Consider the following 18,217-nt stretch of genomic DNA (forward strand, 5'->3'; position numbering starts at 1 on the left):
ATTCATTAGCCAGCAGCTGATCACCCTCACCTTTAGCCTCTATCCATCAGACTCTCACTTTTCTTTATCACTGTCAAGGTCCATGCTATCAAGCACTAGTCCCCAATTCACTTATACATTCTGTTATTGTCTATTCATGTGGCATTCTTAAGAATAAGTTTGATCATTCTAGTTCTTCCGTTACTATAGCTAAATAATATAACAAAACTAGATTGGTAAAAGCATTTGTGGATTCATTCCTTCCAGTTGAATTATTTGCATATTTATAGATCTCAGCAGATGCATTTACTAATGTTACCTTTATTCCAAATCACATCGTGAAAACAAGTACATATGAACATTTTACAATTCCAACCAGGAAAGAAGGGTCAGTATGATGAAGCTTGTAAATTAATCAGTGACCTTTTGTAAATGCACTTCATGAATAAAAAATCTTGTCAAGTTTTCAACTGATGTTCAAAGCAGTTCAAATATTTTTTCATTACAGAACTTCAAAAAGTTGGCATTCTTCAACACCAGTTAAGTAAAAACTGATAATACCTCCATTTCTTGGAATGCTGAAGAGATTGAAAATCTTACAGCCAAATACTACAATCATTTTCACTAGCAATTCACTTCATTACATTGGTCCCATTCTACAACATCATTGTTAATACATTGTTTCACTACAATTTCAGGTTAAACCATGTGCTGGTTCAAGTTAACCAAAATTATAAAATCAACCCTAGCAAAAGTTATGTAGAGCCAATCTAAATATGTCATTTGTGCAGATCCACTTGTCATTATCACTTTTCAGAAGGAATAATTGATGAAAACCCATCACAGGGTCATCGTCCACCTACGGAAGAAATGAAAGTTTTGAATTATTCTTAAAAGTACATAAACAAAGATTAACTACATTAGGCCTCTGCAGTAGTTATAGACGTATTCACCTATTCAAAGGACTGAAAGAAATCAATATGCAGAGGGGCTCAGTGATAGCACTTGTTTCCAGTTTCACTCAATTGCAGAAATGAGAAAAGGCAATATTGCCATATGGTATTATATTTCCAATAGTTAAATAGAGGCACAACCTGTTCTCACAGATGGATGAAAAAGATCCACAACACTACTCGAAGAACAGGATAATTCTAATTGAATTATAATGAAGGACATAAAGCACTTCAAAGCAGAAGCCGTGAAAGACACATAATTTTTCTTTTCTCATAGCAGCTGTGCAGAATAGACAGACTGGAGAGAATGAGCAAGCAATATGCTTAAAAAAAAAATCCTGTCCATGTTAATTAAAACACACCACATGCAATGTAAAAATTTTATTTTAGACTGGCCATTGACAGCATTTTAACCTCTCCCTTTATTTGCAGGAAAATGGGGAGTTCTACCCATTTGACCTCAACTAGTTTCAAACTTAGGACAGTATAAAATTCAGCTTACACAAGTTACTGTCACTATAAACTGACTGCTACAGAGAAAAAAATTAAAACTATCTATATCAATACATGTGCGTGTATTTCAATTCAAACCACTACCAAAAGCCATAAATTTTTTTTATTTTAACCAGACATAACTAGATACTGATTTTAGTTGTGCTAAAAGAAACAAATGCCATAAGTGTTCACTTCTCTCTCACTGCCCACTTGCCCTGTCTCTAATGCTCCTTTCCACTGTGCCAGACCTATGCCTGCCAGTACTGCACCAATGTTACCATTTCATGAGAAAGGAGGGTGGAAAGGTAAGGAAAATAAAACAAGCAAAGAAAATAAATGGTAGTCAAACACAAAAGGGAACCCAGGTCTTCATTAATAGTTAAGCATGTGGTAAGAGGAAGGGTGGGCCAATTAGCAATCAGGAAGGTGATCTAGAGGCAGAAGAAATAATGGATGAGTTGAAAGTTGTTAAGATTGTATCAGAAAGTCTGTCTGGTCTAGATGCGATGAGCTCTAGCTTGAAAGAAGTGGGGAAGGAGATTCTGAAAGGCCATGTTATCTTCCCTAAATACAATGTTTCAAAGGACCGGAGAATGGCAAATTTCCCTGAAAGTGGCATCACAGGTAGACAGGATGGTGAAGGTGGCTTTTGGCACGCTGGCCTTCATCAGTCAGGGTATTGAGTATAGAATAAGTACCTTATGTTGCAGTTGTACAAGATACTGATGAGGCCACACTTGGAGTATCGTGTACAGTTTTGGTCACCCTGCTATAGGAAAGATGCCATTAAACTGGAAAGAATGCAGAAGAGATTTACAAGGATGTTGCCAGGACTCAAGGAACTGGATTATAGGGAGAGTTGGGCAGACTGGCACTTTTTTTTAATTGGAGTGTAGGAGACTGAGGGGTGATCTTATAGAGGTGTATAAGATCATGATGCGTATAGATTAGGTGAATGCAAGTAGGACTAACTTAGATAGGCATCTTGGTCAGCATGGAGGAGTTGGGCCAAAGGACCTGTTCCCATACTCTACGACTCTATTCTAAATGCAGCACCCTTGTTCAAAAGGTTATGCAAGGACCTGACCAGTTAACTTGAGTGGGAAAGCTTATAGAAACAATAGCCAATTAAAAAGACATGGCAATACAAAGCTGGATGGAAGTGTGGGTTGTATGGAGGATGCAGAGAGGTTTCAAGGAGATCTGGAAGGTCAAGTGAATGGGCAAAGACTTGGCAGCTGGAATATAATGTAGATGATCTCATTTTCCCACCTTGGCAGAAAGAAAAGCTAAATATTTGTTAGTGTTCAGAGTAGCCTAGATATACTTGTACATGAATCACTGAAAATTAACTCAATAAATGTGGCAAATGGTCTGTTAGCATTCATTGCGAGAGAATCTGAGTACAGAGTAAAGATGACTTAATGCAATTACACAGGGCCCTGATGAGATTTCACCTTAAAATGTGCGGAAGTCCAGTCTCCCTACCCAAGGATGGATAAACTGGATGGATAGAGAAAGCACAAAGAGGTTTACCATGTCGATGGGAATGTGAGAATAAGTGATGTATAAATGGGTGCTTGATGGTTGGCGTGGCTCAGTGGTCAGAAGGGCCTTCTCTATTATATAACTGATTTATTAACAACTTTGTGGATTTGCTGCATATTTCAACATTTGCAGCCAAAAACTCAGGTGTGATAAATGAGGAAGATAGTAATAGACTCATTTTTTCTGTATCACTCCACACTGTTAAATTTCATGAAATTCAACAGAAGTGTGAAATGATACAAAAAGGAGCAATACAAGTTAAAAATAGCACTGTTCTAAAAATCATGTAGTTAAGAAATACATATAAATCTTTGAAAGTGGCTGAGATGTTTGAGAAAGGAATTAGTAAAACATGAGCGACCCTGGGCTTTACAAAACATGAGCATAGAATACAAAATGCTGGTTAGGCAACAGCTGGTGTGATGAATCTAATTTGTCACCAGTTTAGGAACAAAATGAAGGTGTTAGAAAGGGTACAGGAAAAGATTACTATAAAAGGACTAAGGATTTCGGCTGGAAGGTTAAACTAGAGAAATGGTGGTCGTTCTTCCCGGAGCAAAGGAAGCTGAAAGAAGATATTACAAAAGTGCACAAGGTCCTGACCGGGTTTTGGACAGCTGTTCCCATTAACAGTTAGAAACACAGAATTCAGACTTAAAAATAAAGGTGAAATGTATAGAAGGGATGCAAGGAATTTTTTTTTAAATAACGTTGATCTGGAATTCACTACCAGAAGGATGATACAGTTAGTTAGTGCTTTCAAAAGGAAACTTGATATGCAATTGCAGAAAAAAATGTGCAGCTATAGGGAAAAGTAAAGGAATGCCACTGGGATCAAATAGGTGCATCTACGAAGGGCAGGATAGACTCAATGGGCCAAATGGTATGTGTTGTAACAATTCTGTAGGCTAATCATACAGACAAACGGGGCCTCAGTTTAATGATTTATTGTCTTTTTTTTTAAAAAGGCACCCACAACAATGCTGCACTCCCTCAGTACTATACTGCACTGGAGCATCTGCTTGGATTTTGTAATCAGGTCTATGGATGGGATCTCTGGAGTTGAATGTTTCACTTTTATACCAGGTAAATTTGCCCTATTGTTAAGAAACAACTTCACCCATAAGTACAAAGGTAACTTTTAGTTTAACAGCCATTTGAGCCAAAAACAAAATGGCAAAAGGACCAAGTGGGGGATTACAGGAACCCAAAGTTTAGCAATATGTACAGTGCAATTCAATGAAAGAGTTGTGGAATGCGTGTTTTAAACTATCCAATCAAAATGTTGGGTTTTGAATTTTTCAAGACATAATGAAACCATACAGTTGAATAGTGCACTGCAGCTTTTCACTGTTTTACCACTTGTGCAAGTGCTGCTCAACTGATTAAATTACTAGCAGAGCAAAATTAAGACCACACTTCTGACAAGTCCATGCCATACCAATGTAAAAAGAATAATTTCCAACTGGAAGAATCCCATACTTCTGAAGCAATTTCCTCTTACCTTTAGCTGCCCTACCACCATGCTAAGAACACAATTGTCAGGTGCTGGTTGATGGTCCTCAGCTGTTATGCTATGCTGAATTTTCTGGAAGGGTAGGCTCTGAGTTCAAAAAAAAGAGAATTTCATTGTGTTTCAGAAACAACTTAATTAAATATCAACGACAAAACCAATAGGAAAGCCAAACAAATTACGCATCAAGTCTCCAAATGTTGGGGAGGGGGGAAAAGAAAGCAATCAGCCAGCTTGAAAGTCTGCCTAACAGTATATTCTATCACTGACTTGAATTGAGGGGCAACTTACCAATGAAATCTAGTTTGTATATTCCAGTCACATTGGTAGGCTTTTTAGATTATTGGTAGCCAGTGTATCAACAAACAGTGAATGTTCAGTGAGTAAGTAACAGACTTTGCTTTCATCTCACCTGCAATTGCCACCCACTGTTACTCTATGCCCACACCAACCTGCCATGTTGCTGTCCTAAAGCCTCTCAGACTTCGGCAGTTTGACCTCCAAAAGTCCACTGACAAAGTCCCTTCCTCCTAAAAGTCATTTACAGCCAGAGCCATCACTCAACTTTGCCAACCGTAAAAGCTGTGCAGGATATTTAAGTTTTTAATTATCTCTCTGATATTCAGAGACATTTAAACATCAAGTTAATTTTTGCTAAAGTTAAAAACTTGTCTTCTTCTTCTCTTCACATCTGTAGCCTTACAATGCTCATTGAAATCAGAGTCTGCACCAAGTCAAACTTGACGCAGGGTCAGAGAGCAGTTCCCCCAATGCAAATTCTCAGGAATCTTAGCAAGATAGAACATTGGTGCAGGACTCCACATGAGTTTGGTTCATCCTTTTATCTGGGATATCTGAAGGAACGTCAATCATAACACAATAATGAATGGCACACTCCACATTAGAGGTCGAGCCCTCTAAAACACAAGATTAATCGAGCAAAATATGCAACAATTCTTTCAAAAATAGTTCTCGTACATCAAGCACCATTTGACAAAGGAATATGAAAAGGGAACTTATGAATAGACCTACAGGATGGATACAAATTTCATCCATTAGACACTACAACAGGAATATGTACTCCTGTTAAAAAAAAACAAGATTCAGTCATGTTTCCAGCACTACCACCTCCTTCACATGAGCTATAAAATATTCTTGGTCAAATGTTTATAGGGAAAATGCATGCAAGTTGGATTTCATGAAGCAATATAAAGCAACTATCTACCCCGTGTATTCGGAAACTTAGTCAAGCTAATTCCTGTTCTATAACAAACTTCAGATTTCAATTCACCTAATGTACAATTTTTTAGCTCAGTAAGGTGCCTATAATTAATGGGCTGAAATCTCAATTGTATACATGCCACAGTAGAATCCTATTCCCCTTAATAAAACAACTCCAAAAATTTAGTAGTTCTGCCAGAAATCCCATTCCAATGGTTTTTAGAAATTCAATAATGGTATCCATCACATGGTATGCATGCAGTGGTAATTCTGTACCTTGTAAGTCAAAGTTAAAAGTTTAAAACCCATTCTAACAACTTGATTACATCACATAGATAGGCAATTCAAGAGGGTGTTCACACTTCTAGTTGAACAAAAAAATCAATGCCCCACATAAAAGATCCTGCAGCAAGATTAAAGAAATGAAGCTGATTTTTCCTCAGTAGTCTGAAACCTTTAATCCTCAACCAAAATAGAATTGGATCCGTGGTCTCAGTGCAGTTTGTGGTACAGGTGGACTGTCCCATTTTGCTGCACCATGGGATCTAGGACAATTTGGCAAAATGAATTTGAAACTGGTTTGGTGATAGGAGGATGATGATGATGGTCAAGGGATGTTTTTGTGATTGGAAGCCTGTGACTAGTGGTGTACCACAGAGATCAGGGCTAGGCTCCTCCCTGTTACCCCGTGTAACGCAGGGATCAGTGCTAGGATCCTCCCCGTTAAATCCATTAAAGGTCTGCATATGAATGTAGGAGATATGATTAGTATGTTCCCAGATGACACAGAAATCGGAGCTGTTATTCATATTCAATGTAGTCTTTAGCCATAGATTAATATTGATGAGTTGGTAAATCGGGCACAACAATGGCAGATGGAATTTAATCTTGAAAAAATAGAGAGCGACTCATTTTCAGAGGACTAATAAGGCTAGGATTTATACAAAGGAATGGCAGGGCCCTAGAATACTGAGGAACAGAAAAATCATCGTGTACATGTCCAATCATCTCTGAAGGCAGCAGTACAGGTAGATGAGGAGATTAAGGTGTTCAGGGTACTTGCCTTCATTTATCAGGGCAAAGAATACAAGAACAGGGAGTAACTGGCACAATTATACAAAACATCAGGCCACTGCTGCAGTACTATGTGCAGTTCTAGTCACTACATTTTGGAAAGTATTTGATTACACTTGAGGAGGAGCAGAGGAGATTTGTCTAGGATGGAGTGTTTCAGTTACAAGACTGGATAGGTGGGGTTTATTTGTCTTGGACCTGATGAGGTAAATAAAATTATGTGGGGCACAATAAGATAGAGAATAAAAAGTTTTTATCTCTTAGGTCTGTAGCTAGGGGGGCATTTGAGGAAGAACTTTCTCCACCACTCCCCCCCCCCCCCCCCCCCCCCACCCCCACCCAGAGAGTGGTTGAAATCTGGAAAACAACCACCTGAGGGAGTGGTAAAGGCTGGAACACTCAAAGTATTTAATCATTTAGATGAGCACTTGAAATACCACAGTATAGAAGGATATGGGCTGAATGCTAGAATTCATATAGGTGGACACCTGCGTGGACATGAAATGCCAAAGGGCCCATTTCCTTTCTCTGATTCCACTTCAGGAAATAAAGTTATATTTTAAATTCTAGGTGGCAAAGAGGCCAGAGAAATCCTCAGCAACACCTCAAATCCCAAAAGGACATTGGAATCGCTTGTTTTTACACAAACATATTTCAAAAACATAATCTGATCTTACAAACAACCAATCTTGGAAGAACACCTACATTACAACAAAGCAGAAAACACACCTACAGAATTAGGAAGCAAATTAAAGTAGGAATTAAATGGTGGAAGTTCTTCAACATGTTTAAATACACATTGTCTAATAGTGTGTTCCATCCACATCAATAATAATCATAATGTTGACACAAGAATACAAACAATAGTGATATACTTACAGTTATTTTCTCCATTATTGCAACTTTTCCCTGGAAAGGTTGTCCTTCCCACGTTAAGCAAGAACAATCACTCTGGAAGTGGAAAAAAGGTTTTAAATTAGCTACAATTTAAGCAGATATTTAAAGCTTTCAGAATGAAAATCATTATGCACACCAAGTTTGTGCAATGGTGCCAATTTTCTTTTTTTTTAAAAAGAGCCAGAAATTAGATCCAACATAATATAAAAAAAAATCTTCCTCCAAATGTGCACTCAAAAGAAAAGGACTAAACCAGGTAACTGTACATCAGTTAGCCTCATTCAGTTACAGAAAAAAAGTGTCTGAACACCAGTTGAGGAGGCATCATCGAGCAGAAAAAAGGTAAAGTGATCATAAACTTTAAAAGTTTTAGTGAATAAATTTAATACAATAATTTGAAGAAATTACAAAAGTTTGAAAACAGAATGCAGCATACACATGGATTCTTACAAATTATTTCATGGTGACACACAAAGACAGAATTTTATAGCACAAGGCAGTCATTTAGCCCAATACATCTGTGACAACATTAGATTCTTTGCACCCTCCACATATAGCTCAATTAACACATACTTGAATTTCTCTTGCTGAACTGGCTTCCTTTTAAAGTGGATCACTGTTGTTGGTCTCAACCGATACAAGCCTCTGAACTACTCATTATATTTGAAGGTGACTACTTATCAGTGTTTGAACCCCACAGAGATCAAACCTTCCTTAACCCTTGACACCCAGCCCTCTGAATTCTCATCTACATGTTGTCCTTGAACCACAGTATCCAAACCAACAACAGAATGTTCAACTCCACTTCACTGCCATTTCTCCCAACCCCACCACTTGTCTAAATTTGTAACACTACTTGTCCAACATTCAGTACCAGAGCAGAAACTTGCTCCAACTAAGTATTAGGAAGACCACAGATTAGAAGATTGCATGACTGAAGTCGTTATAGGAATTTGGGAAAGGAGTGCCATATTTTTGGATGAGTTCAAGAGGATAATAGGTGGAAGATTAGAGTTCTTCTGGAGATGTATTAGTGCAGTCAGGCGCAGTGGTAATAAAGATGTGGGCATAAGGTAACAGTCAAGTGGTGTTATAGTGTTTGAAAATCTGGCTGAATACTATAACTATTTCCATCAGGTTCACCAAGATAAGGATTGAAGGCTGTGTCAGTAGTCATAAGTTAGTGTAATTGAACAAATCAAAAGTAGCGTCAATGAAGTAGAGGTCATCAGCCAATATGTGAAAATTGGCACGATGTTTTAGGATGTGCTCTTGGGAAGGAGGCAAGAAGTAGGAGGCCACCAAAGATAGATTCTCAGGGGCAGTAGAGAAACACAGCACAGGTGCAAGCAAAGTCTTTGCAGGTAATTCTCTGCCTGCGAATGGATAAACAAGCACAGAACCACCAAACACAGTCCCACCAAAATGGATGAAGTGATCTTCCCATTCAGGTCAAGAAGAAAGAGGAGGAATAATTTATCTGTGTCATGATAAATTGTGGCTCTGGGAAGATTCACTTTGGCATTACTGTGGAGGCAAATTGGAGAGATTCAAACATGGAACCTGGGAAAGACTGATATGGCTTTGAAAATTAACAGCACACTTAAAGACAAGAGAAAAGACAGGATAGAGTTGGGTGGTGGCTTGCAAGGACAGAAGAGTCAAGGGATTTGGGGGGTGGGGGGTGGGATTGAACAGTACAGGCCATGTTACAATGAAAGAAAATCCTCAACAACAACCACCACCAACACAGGAGACAGAAAGCAAAGAATCAGAGGCACTCCATGTAAGGAATCAAAATAATCAAATCGGGTGGATTGTAAACAGTAAACGGTTACCGCTTTAGTTAGGAGATGTGAAAACAGGATCAGTTTGGGAGGCAGGGTGTATTTAATGGCTCCTGACATCCATGCTGTGCTGCAAATATTGGATCAGCCAGCAGAAGGAGCAACAGCCAAATAAGGTCTAACAAGAGGCAGATTTATTCCGAAGGTCCCACTTGGTATGAACGTAGCACCATCGCTGTTGCTCAAGTTCTCCTTATTAACCATGTCCAAACATGTTCCCATACACTATCCTCTCTGCAAACTCCTCTTTTACTCCCAAGTCTGTTATGCTCTCTCTTATTCACTCCACTGCTTCTCCTCTCGATTCCCCACTTCCAGCTTCCTTCACATCTTCCCCCACCTAAAGCATACATCACCCAAGATCTACTTCCCAGCCTTTCTGACATTTTCTGCTATAGATTTCCAGAAATTATAGTTTCTTAACCAAAGCACATTATATGGAACTACCCAGCAGCCAGGTAGCATCTGTGAAGAGAAAAAATAGTTAAGGTTTCAAATGATGACCTTTCATTAGAAATATTGAAATTTGCAATCCTTGATACCTTAAAGGAAAATGTAAATGCCAGATGAGAAGGATGAGGTGGAAGACAGATAGAATAAATTTGGGAAAGAGTAGAGGAGCACTGCTGATAAGAGTCAGAATGGACCCAAGGAATCAAAGAGAACATGAATCGAGAAACATTGAATATCTTGGATATCTATATCCATGAATAAATCAAAATGTGAAAGTCAGAACCAGACATTAAATACAGGAAAGAGACATTGGCTGTTAAAATGAGTCATGGTAGACACCTTATCAAGAACAACAAAAGCAGAAGCCAACAAATGTAAACAAGACAAGCAAAACTAACAGAAGTCCCAGAGAGGAGAGTGAAAGCTTTTACCAGATGAACATTTCAGGAAGAAATATGTCAAAACTATAACCCTATGTAGATGTGGGAAATCTGAAATAAAACGAAATTCTCAAAATACTCCGCAAGTCAGGCAACTATGGAGAGAGAGAAAGTTAATCTTTCAAATTAATGACTTTTCATAAGTTTCTTATTTTAAGATACAAATGCTCCATCTTAAATGAAGCCAGTCGATCAACACATTTTAAAAAGTATGCAAAAGCACTAAGAAAATATTTTAAGAGTACAAAGTAAAGCAATTAATGAACATACCAACAGCCTAAATGGATTTCCACTTTATCAAAAATTCTAAAAATACAGGTCTCACAGAACCCAGCCAACTGCCAGGAACTCAACCAGCATTCAAAATTTATACACTAAGTATGCAACAAGATGGGTCCTTCTGTTACATGAAGAGGGCGCATTAGCTTAGAAAGATGAGCTTTTTTTGAAAAAAACATTCAAAATCTCAACAATAACATCTGCATCTAAATTTCAATGTCTCCTCAGTCCCTCCCCCCACACCCCCAATCACCTCTCCCAGGGAGCTGAGGGAGGGAAGTGTCTTTTAGAACAGGACTTTCTAGGGGAAACGTTGCAGTCTACAGAAAGCGCTTAATTATCATTTGTATGTGCAGAAAAGATTACACAAGAGTTTGGCACAAGAATGATCCCTAATCTTGCATCAGAAGCCTTGTTCAGCAACTCGCACAGTCCTCTCCCCATTACATAACCCACAATGCCAGAGTTCAGCAGAAACAAATATAACAGCTCAACACAAGTTGTAACTACAAAACTATGGAAACTTACATACAAAGGCCCAAGCTGCTTTCGGTCTACATCAAACTTTTGATAATAGTGCTGCACAAAACTTCTGCCAATCTGCTCCCACAATGGATGTTCAGCCATACTGATACCCAATTATGAATGATTCAGTCCTGTAAAAAAGTGTAATTATGTTTTCAACAATCTACTATATCAGTGCAACCTTATCTATTATTTATACCACTATAAAGTAAGTTGACTATATTTAAAACACACATTAAAATAAAAAGGAAGAAACTAGTTGTATACAACCAAATGTTGCCTCAGCTGAAGAGTGCAGTACATGTACAATAACACCCGTCCCCCATTAGCATTCACATGAAACTGCTAAACCTGGACTCTAATGTTCACAATTTGACTGCTGTGTTTCCCTACACTACAAATGACAACTATAAACAGTACACATTGGCTGTGTAGTGCTTTGGCATATCCCCAGCAAGTGCGAAGCCATTTATAAACATATCCTTTTCTTAAACCTCTAATGCCATTGCTCCAAACAGTTTTGCAACCTTATATCAGTCTCCAAGGAGCCCGAGCAACTGCCTCAGGATAGATCACAAGTGCTAGTATCTCCCAGAACGAATTTAGTCACCCTTCCCTCATAATTTAATTCACGTTAGGGTTGTACAAAAAGCAAAACTCAACGGGACAGGTAGCATCTGTGGAGGGAAACGGTTAGCTGACGTTTCGGGGCGAAACCCTTCATCTGGACACGTGTTGCTCCAGATTCCAGCATCCGCAGCCTCTTGCGCCTCCCATCTGCTGGAGGAACTCAGCGGACCAAGCAACATCTGTGGGAGAAAAGGAACTGTCGACGTTTCGGGTCGAGACCCTTCATTGCTTTGAATTCCAGCAGTCTCTTGTGCCTCCATTTCATAAAGGCAAACTGGGATGCCGACAACACACTTTCTAAAAAAGGGGGTTAACCAAAGGCTCTTTAAAACTTTCGTGCATGAAAGCTGCAAGGTCAAGTACCACTGGAGAACAAATTAGGTCGCAGATGTACTGGGAGCACACGCTGTGTGTGTGTGTGTGTGTGTGTGTGTGTGTGGGGGGGGGGGGGGGGGGGGGGAGGCCCGGAGAGGTTTCATCTTGCGCATATGATGCAAACCCGGAACACACACAGGAAGCTTTTTTTTTGTTTCACAAAACTGTCTTTGAAGGCTTGAAATAAACCCAGATCATTGCAGAAATTGTTTTACAAGCGATGATTTGCTCCCCAACCCGCGCCACCGGTCGCTCTTGAAGCCCAGGATCCAAAGCCCGGGGGGAGGGGGGGGGACACCCGACTGGACCTCCCTCGTGTTCGCCACCGGACAGAGGGGAGCGGGTCCCACCTCCCTGCCCAGAACAAGGCCGCCGCTTTATCGCCAGCCAACACCCCGCTCGCTGATCTCCCTCCCTCCAAGGGTCAGCACCCAACTCCGCCACCCAGGAACCCACGATGCCCGCACTCACCCGGCACCTTTCATAAAACGCGCGCTGCGCCACGACGCCCGGCGCAGCACCGCCCACAGAGCCCGCCCGGCGCAGCGCCGCCCAGAGCCTCCGCCCGGGAGGGATTGGGATTGTCGTCTCATCACTGGGACGACAAAGGGGCTTTCGAGAAAATGTCACCATCTCAAATACCCTGGAGGGGATTACTGGCGCCTCCCAGGAATCCTTTGTGGGATCCACCGGCACCAACCCCTCCCCTACACACACACACACAATCCTGCCCCACCATTCAATGGGATCTGCCCCTCGCCCTAACCCTTCTGTGCTAGTTCCGGACTGCTGTTAGCAATGCACAACATTTTGCTCTTTATACATATAGAACATGTTCTTTACATGAATTTAACCCAGCATGCAGCAGAAAACATTCACCAAAGTGGCTGTTCCACCTCATTCCCTACCATTTCTGGATAGTAGGTCCATCCCACCTTTTATTCTTGCACATTACTGTGAAAGAGCAAATCTAGGCGAGTCAGATAGAAAATGATCAACAACACAAATAGGATGTCCATCCATTAAACCATTTTATTGCACTTTCTGTCAGTTCCTAAAGGCATTCCCCCTAGTGAATATAAAAGTGTTGACTGTGTTGACCACCTTATTTGCCAGAAAATGCTTTATTACAAGAAGAATCTGTAAGAGCTGAAGATGCTCCACAATACAAACTGCAAATCAAGGAGTGATGAGGGTCACAGGGGACATTCTCAAAATTGTAAGATCTTTAAACACATACTGAGGTGTAGGATTAATAAACTATAACTGTATTCATATCTTAAGACGGATGAGAATTATGGCTGCTCAAAATACTGATTTAAAAAGTGTCCTTCGGGCCAGAACAGCCACACCACTGCTTTCCTGGGCTGGGTGCTGTGTGGTAATTGCTGTGTCTGGAACTTAATTGGATTCCCACTATGTTTGACTATGGAGATGATGGTCAATCTTAATGGGAAATGGGAAGGCTGTCTCAAACAATGAAGGTAATACCTGCCTTTGTCTCACCCGATTGCAAAATGATTAGCTGAACTTGGGGTGTGAGGCTGCTCCTTGTCCATCTGCAGTAGCCCTTTGTCCATTTCCTGCTCAACCAAGAACTCCGGCACCTGACTCATTAAAGTGTGCGTGACGATGTTTGTATACATTACTGTCTTCCCCCTCTGTACCTCGAAGAACCCCGCCGTGGACTCTGCCTGAGAGTAAGGAGATTTCTCCCTAGCGATACATTACTAAATAAACACGTTTGAATTAACCTGTGGTACTGTGCGATTTACAGCAGACGGAAGTGGGACTTCAAAATCGGGTTAACAATACAAGGTAGCAAAACCATCTTCTCAACTAGTGAATCCATTTTCCAGGGCCTTGACATCATTGGCTCCTATTTCTCATTGCCCCCACCACGTGGTACACCATTAACGTAGGGTTAAAATTACCTCTTCAGCAATTTCTAAGTCTTTTTCTGCTTTAGTCTTTTAGTCCTGAACACTTCAATATAATTCACCCAGGAATGGAAATGTGGTGTGAACTGCAGTAAACCTCTGCTCTTGTAGCTGAAGTGCCAGAATCAGAATCACATTTATTATCACTGACTTATGTCATGAAATTTGTTGTTTTGCAGCAGCAGTACAGTGCAAAGAATAAAAGTTACTATAAATTACAAAATAAATAAATATGCAAAAAAAAGAATAACGAGGTGGTGTTTGTAGGTTCATCAATCATTCAGAATTCTGATGGCAGAGGAAAAGCTGTTCCTAAATCACTGAGTATGGGTCTTCAGGCTCCTGTACCTTCTCCTTGATGGTAGTAATGAAAAGAGGGCATGTCCTGGATGGTGAGGGTCCTTAGTGATGGATGCCACCTTCTAATACAGTCTCTGGAAACTAAAATTGCAGAACAAGACTGCAGTAGCAGAAGGACATCAGGGACTGTTGTGTACTCTGCTTCAAAGAGACATCACCCCCAGCACTCTGGACACAGCACTCCAGCCCGAATGCTTCACCATCCACCGCATGGACCAGACAGAGGCAGCAGTGTTTACTTTATGATTAACTCATCACGGTGCACAGACATAGTAGTTCTGTCTCAGTGATACTCCCTCGACCTGGAATGTCTGTTCTATCTGCCGAGGGAGTTCTCCACCATCATCCTGGTAGCGGTGTACATTCCACCTCTGGCAAACATCAAACTGGAACTGGAGGAGCTGAGTCAATATGGATAAAGATGATATTGAACTTTGTCACAGTGATGGTCTTAAAGATCAGATTGTTAGGTACTGATTTGGCATGGTGGCACTCACTTGAGCATTCTCCCAAGTCCAATGTGAGCTGTTTCATTATCAAAGGGGATTATAAATTCAACTGAGCACAGCAGGTCATTGGTGAATAGCCTTACTCTTGACTTAATGCTCGAATCAAAGCTGTAACTGAAGATGGTTTTACCAAGGACACAGCACTGAGGCAATTCCGCAGTGAAGTCTTGAGACAGTGATACTTAGCTTTGAATCATTATGAACTGAGTTTTAAATATCTGTTCCTTCGGCAAGGCACCTCTACATCCTTCCTATTTTCTTTTTCATGACATTGCTTCTTATGCTTTGAGACTTCTTTTACATTGAACGTGCTATTTAAATACATTCTCTGATATTTTTGCTTGTCACAGGAGAATTTCCCTTAGATCACCACTGGCCTCAAGGTTCCTGGAGTGATGTGGTGGTGCCCTGCCAGTTGAATAGTTATTATGTTGAATACACTCACATTCAACTTTTGTATTTAAGCCTGTCTGATAAGGACTGGATTGTGAGAGTTTTGCAAAATCTGAACTGAGTAATAGCAAGCATCTTCTTGCTGAGAGGTTGCTACGATGATGATTCCTTCCACGTTTACGAAGACTGTGAAAAGGCCAAGGGTAGTATATGGTCAATTTATATCGGTCTTGCTTTTTTTGGGAATAGGAGCAATTTGGATATTTTTTCCAGAAAGGTAGTTGGTAATATAATTCAATACTGTGGTGGGTGGAGCAAATTGAACTCATTTATTTTAGTGTATAGGCCTCCATCATTACAATTAAGATTTGTCAAGATTCACAATCATCATTCTGGAGAATGCACTCAATATCAGGTGGCTGAATAGCATTGCCAGGACCCTGGTCTCACCCCAGCTCCCGACATCACAGATGCCAGTTGGTACCCACTATATGATGTTTCTAATATTTGTCATTACATTTACCTTGATACTCCACTTGTTTTTTTTAAAATCAACCTTTTGGAAGCTTTAGTACTTATCAGCACTTTTTGTGTTATGTATTGATAATAAGTAAAACTAACAACCTGTATATAAAATACTCCAGCCCAAAACTGGAAATCACAGAGTTAATACCAAGAAACATGGATTTATTGGTCGATGTACTATTCAATTCACACACCCTCTAGCAATAGAGAACCAAATCTGCCTTGAACCAATTACACGGTTCAGCTAAATTGGAATACAGTCATCTAGTGTCGTTCTTAAACTCATAGCCATTCTGGCAATGAGAAATTTTCGTGCTCTTGTACCGTTTGTGGGAGACCCCACAAACCAGGTTCAGAAGCTAATAGGAGGATAGAGATCACTGCTCCTCAATAGCCAAAGAGTTTTGTGAAGATCCAAGGTCTTGATCTTTGGGCTCCTCTTTGCTCAATCAAAGGAAGTGCTGCCATATAGAAGAAAGCAATGAAAGTCATTATAGATGTCTGCTTTCACTGAGAGGTAACTCCCAGGATATGGGAAATGGTCCACATTTTCTTTATTGTGAGAGGGCAGTGTTGTACAGTGAGGGCAGATTGGTAGAGGACTTTTCTGTTGCAGATGTTGAATACAAGGCCCATCCTCTCAAATTCTTTAATGAACAAGTCAACAATGGCTTTGAGGTTGGTCTCCAAACATGTATAAACACAAGCAGCATCTATATATTGCAGCTTGACTACAGAAGTTTGTGGATGCAGTGACAATAGGCTGAATGGTTTCACATTCTTTCTGGAGATTCTCCTGTGGGAAGATTGTTGCAGCACTAATGATTGGAGAAAAGTGCTGGGAAAACACCAGCATTGTTTGACACTAATTTTCAGAGATTGGCTCTATTACAGACCCCTTGATTAGGTTTATTGCTCGCATGCCATTTTTAAGCAAACGTAAGAATTTCTGTAGGCAGCAAAATATGAAGATAGAATTCCATATTCCTTCCTCACTGACTTCAGAGAGGTCAGAAAAGGGTATTATAGTGGTCAGTATTGCTCCCTGCATCTCTCTTAGAGTTATCGCATGGTGAGGATCATTCCAGTCTCCCTCTAGATGAACAGGATCCACACTGCAATTCAGGAAGCAGTTCTTCTGTCATTGGAAGATGATTAAGGAAGACCCCGGCAATGACTATCCCTGTGGCAGCCAGCAAGGAAACCACTTGTCTCCTTGCTTGAAGATGGTCACAATCACAGCGTTGGAGGTCTCAAGAGTATATACTCATTTTCCCAAACTGTGGATTTGTGACTAAAGCTCCATTCCCAAAGCCTTGTTTTCTTGTTGAGATGTGGCCTTTGTCAGGACTAGTGGCAAGGCTGGACTGTGGAATACGGTCAAAAGTTCCCATGTTAAGGACAGAATCAGTTGAGGAGGTCAACTGTTCCTTCCAGGGGCTGTTTGCTGCTTCTGTGTCCTGAATAAGTTCACCACTGTTCTTGGGTCTGTTTGGTGTTGACCTTGACAGTGCAGAAGAACTTGTGCATGTCATGGCTGTTAGTTGCTCAGCTTCCTGCAGTCTTTCCAGCCACCACCTTTAAGTCACAGGTTTTCTGCTGGACCTCTACCTTCAGGTGTCTGCTTCTTTTTCCTTGAGGAATGATGGAACTTCCAATACCAGAACACCTTATGCTTTAAGTTAATTAGCTCCTCCATCTCCTGGTCAAACCTCCCCTGGTTCTTCTTGGTAGAGATACCAAGAGTCCCTTTACAGGTATCAGTTATGGTGGACTTCCAAGCAGCCCATAAACTATGGGCACTCTGTGCCTGCTGTTGGCTGGGAGTTAACAGGTTGTCAGCAAGGCACTATCTAAGAAGAACCAGCTTTGTGATGTCCTTCAGAGCTTCAATATCGATCTTCTTTCATCAAGTTTTTATTGATGCTGATATTTTGCAGCCAGGTTAATGGAGATATTAGGATGGGCAAAGAGGGGATCAGTCCAACAGTCATAGGTACTGGTCATGGCATAGGTGACATGGACACCTCTGCAAACCCTCACTATGATGACAATATCATCCAACAGGTGCTAGAACTTGGATCAGGGATGTTGGCTCTCTCTCAAAGTAGGGTGTGTTGTGATAGGACTACGTTCCAAGCATTTTATCAGAAGAATTCCAGTGGAGTTGGCCTTCCCAACGCCATCCTCGTGGATCAGGCTTTGGCAGAGAGTTACAATTTTCTCCTACCCTGGCACTGAAGTCACCAGTAGGATTATTT

General features: G+C 40.6%; 1 protein-coding gene across 2 annotated transcripts; it reads right to left on the bottom strand.

The window, feature by feature from the left end:
• Positions 1–280: 280 nt before the first annotated feature.
• On the bottom strand, positions 281–12,815 carry LOC127570579 (nuclear transport factor 2-like). Of its 2 annotated transcripts, none has more exons than XM_052016256.1 (5): positions 12,701–12,815; positions 11,228–11,355; positions 7,663–7,734; positions 4,480–4,578; positions 281–838 (listed from the first exon to the last, which is right to left on the bottom strand). In XM_052016256.1, the coding sequence occupies exons 2-5, from the start codon at positions 11,324–11,326 to the stop codon at positions 725–727; spliced, it is 384 nt and encodes a 127-aa protein (XP_051872216.1). In that variant the 5' UTR covers positions 11,327–11,355; positions 12,701–12,815; the 3' UTR covers positions 281–724. The 2 variants fall into 2 exon arrangements, with proteins under 2 accessions (XP_051872216.1, XP_051872217.1); XM_052016257.1 differs by lacking the exon at positions 12,701–12,815 and adding an exon at positions 11,888–11,994.
• Between the last annotated feature and the right edge of the window lie 5,402 nt (positions 12,816–18,217).

Source organism: Pristis pectinata, chromosome 5, assembly GCF_009764475.1.
Source record: "Pristis pectinata isolate sPriPec2 chromosome 5, sPriPec2.1.pri, whole genome shotgun sequence".
Taxonomy (NCBI): domain Eukaryota; kingdom Metazoa; phylum Chordata; class Chondrichthyes; order Rhinopristiformes; family Pristidae; genus Pristis; species Pristis pectinata.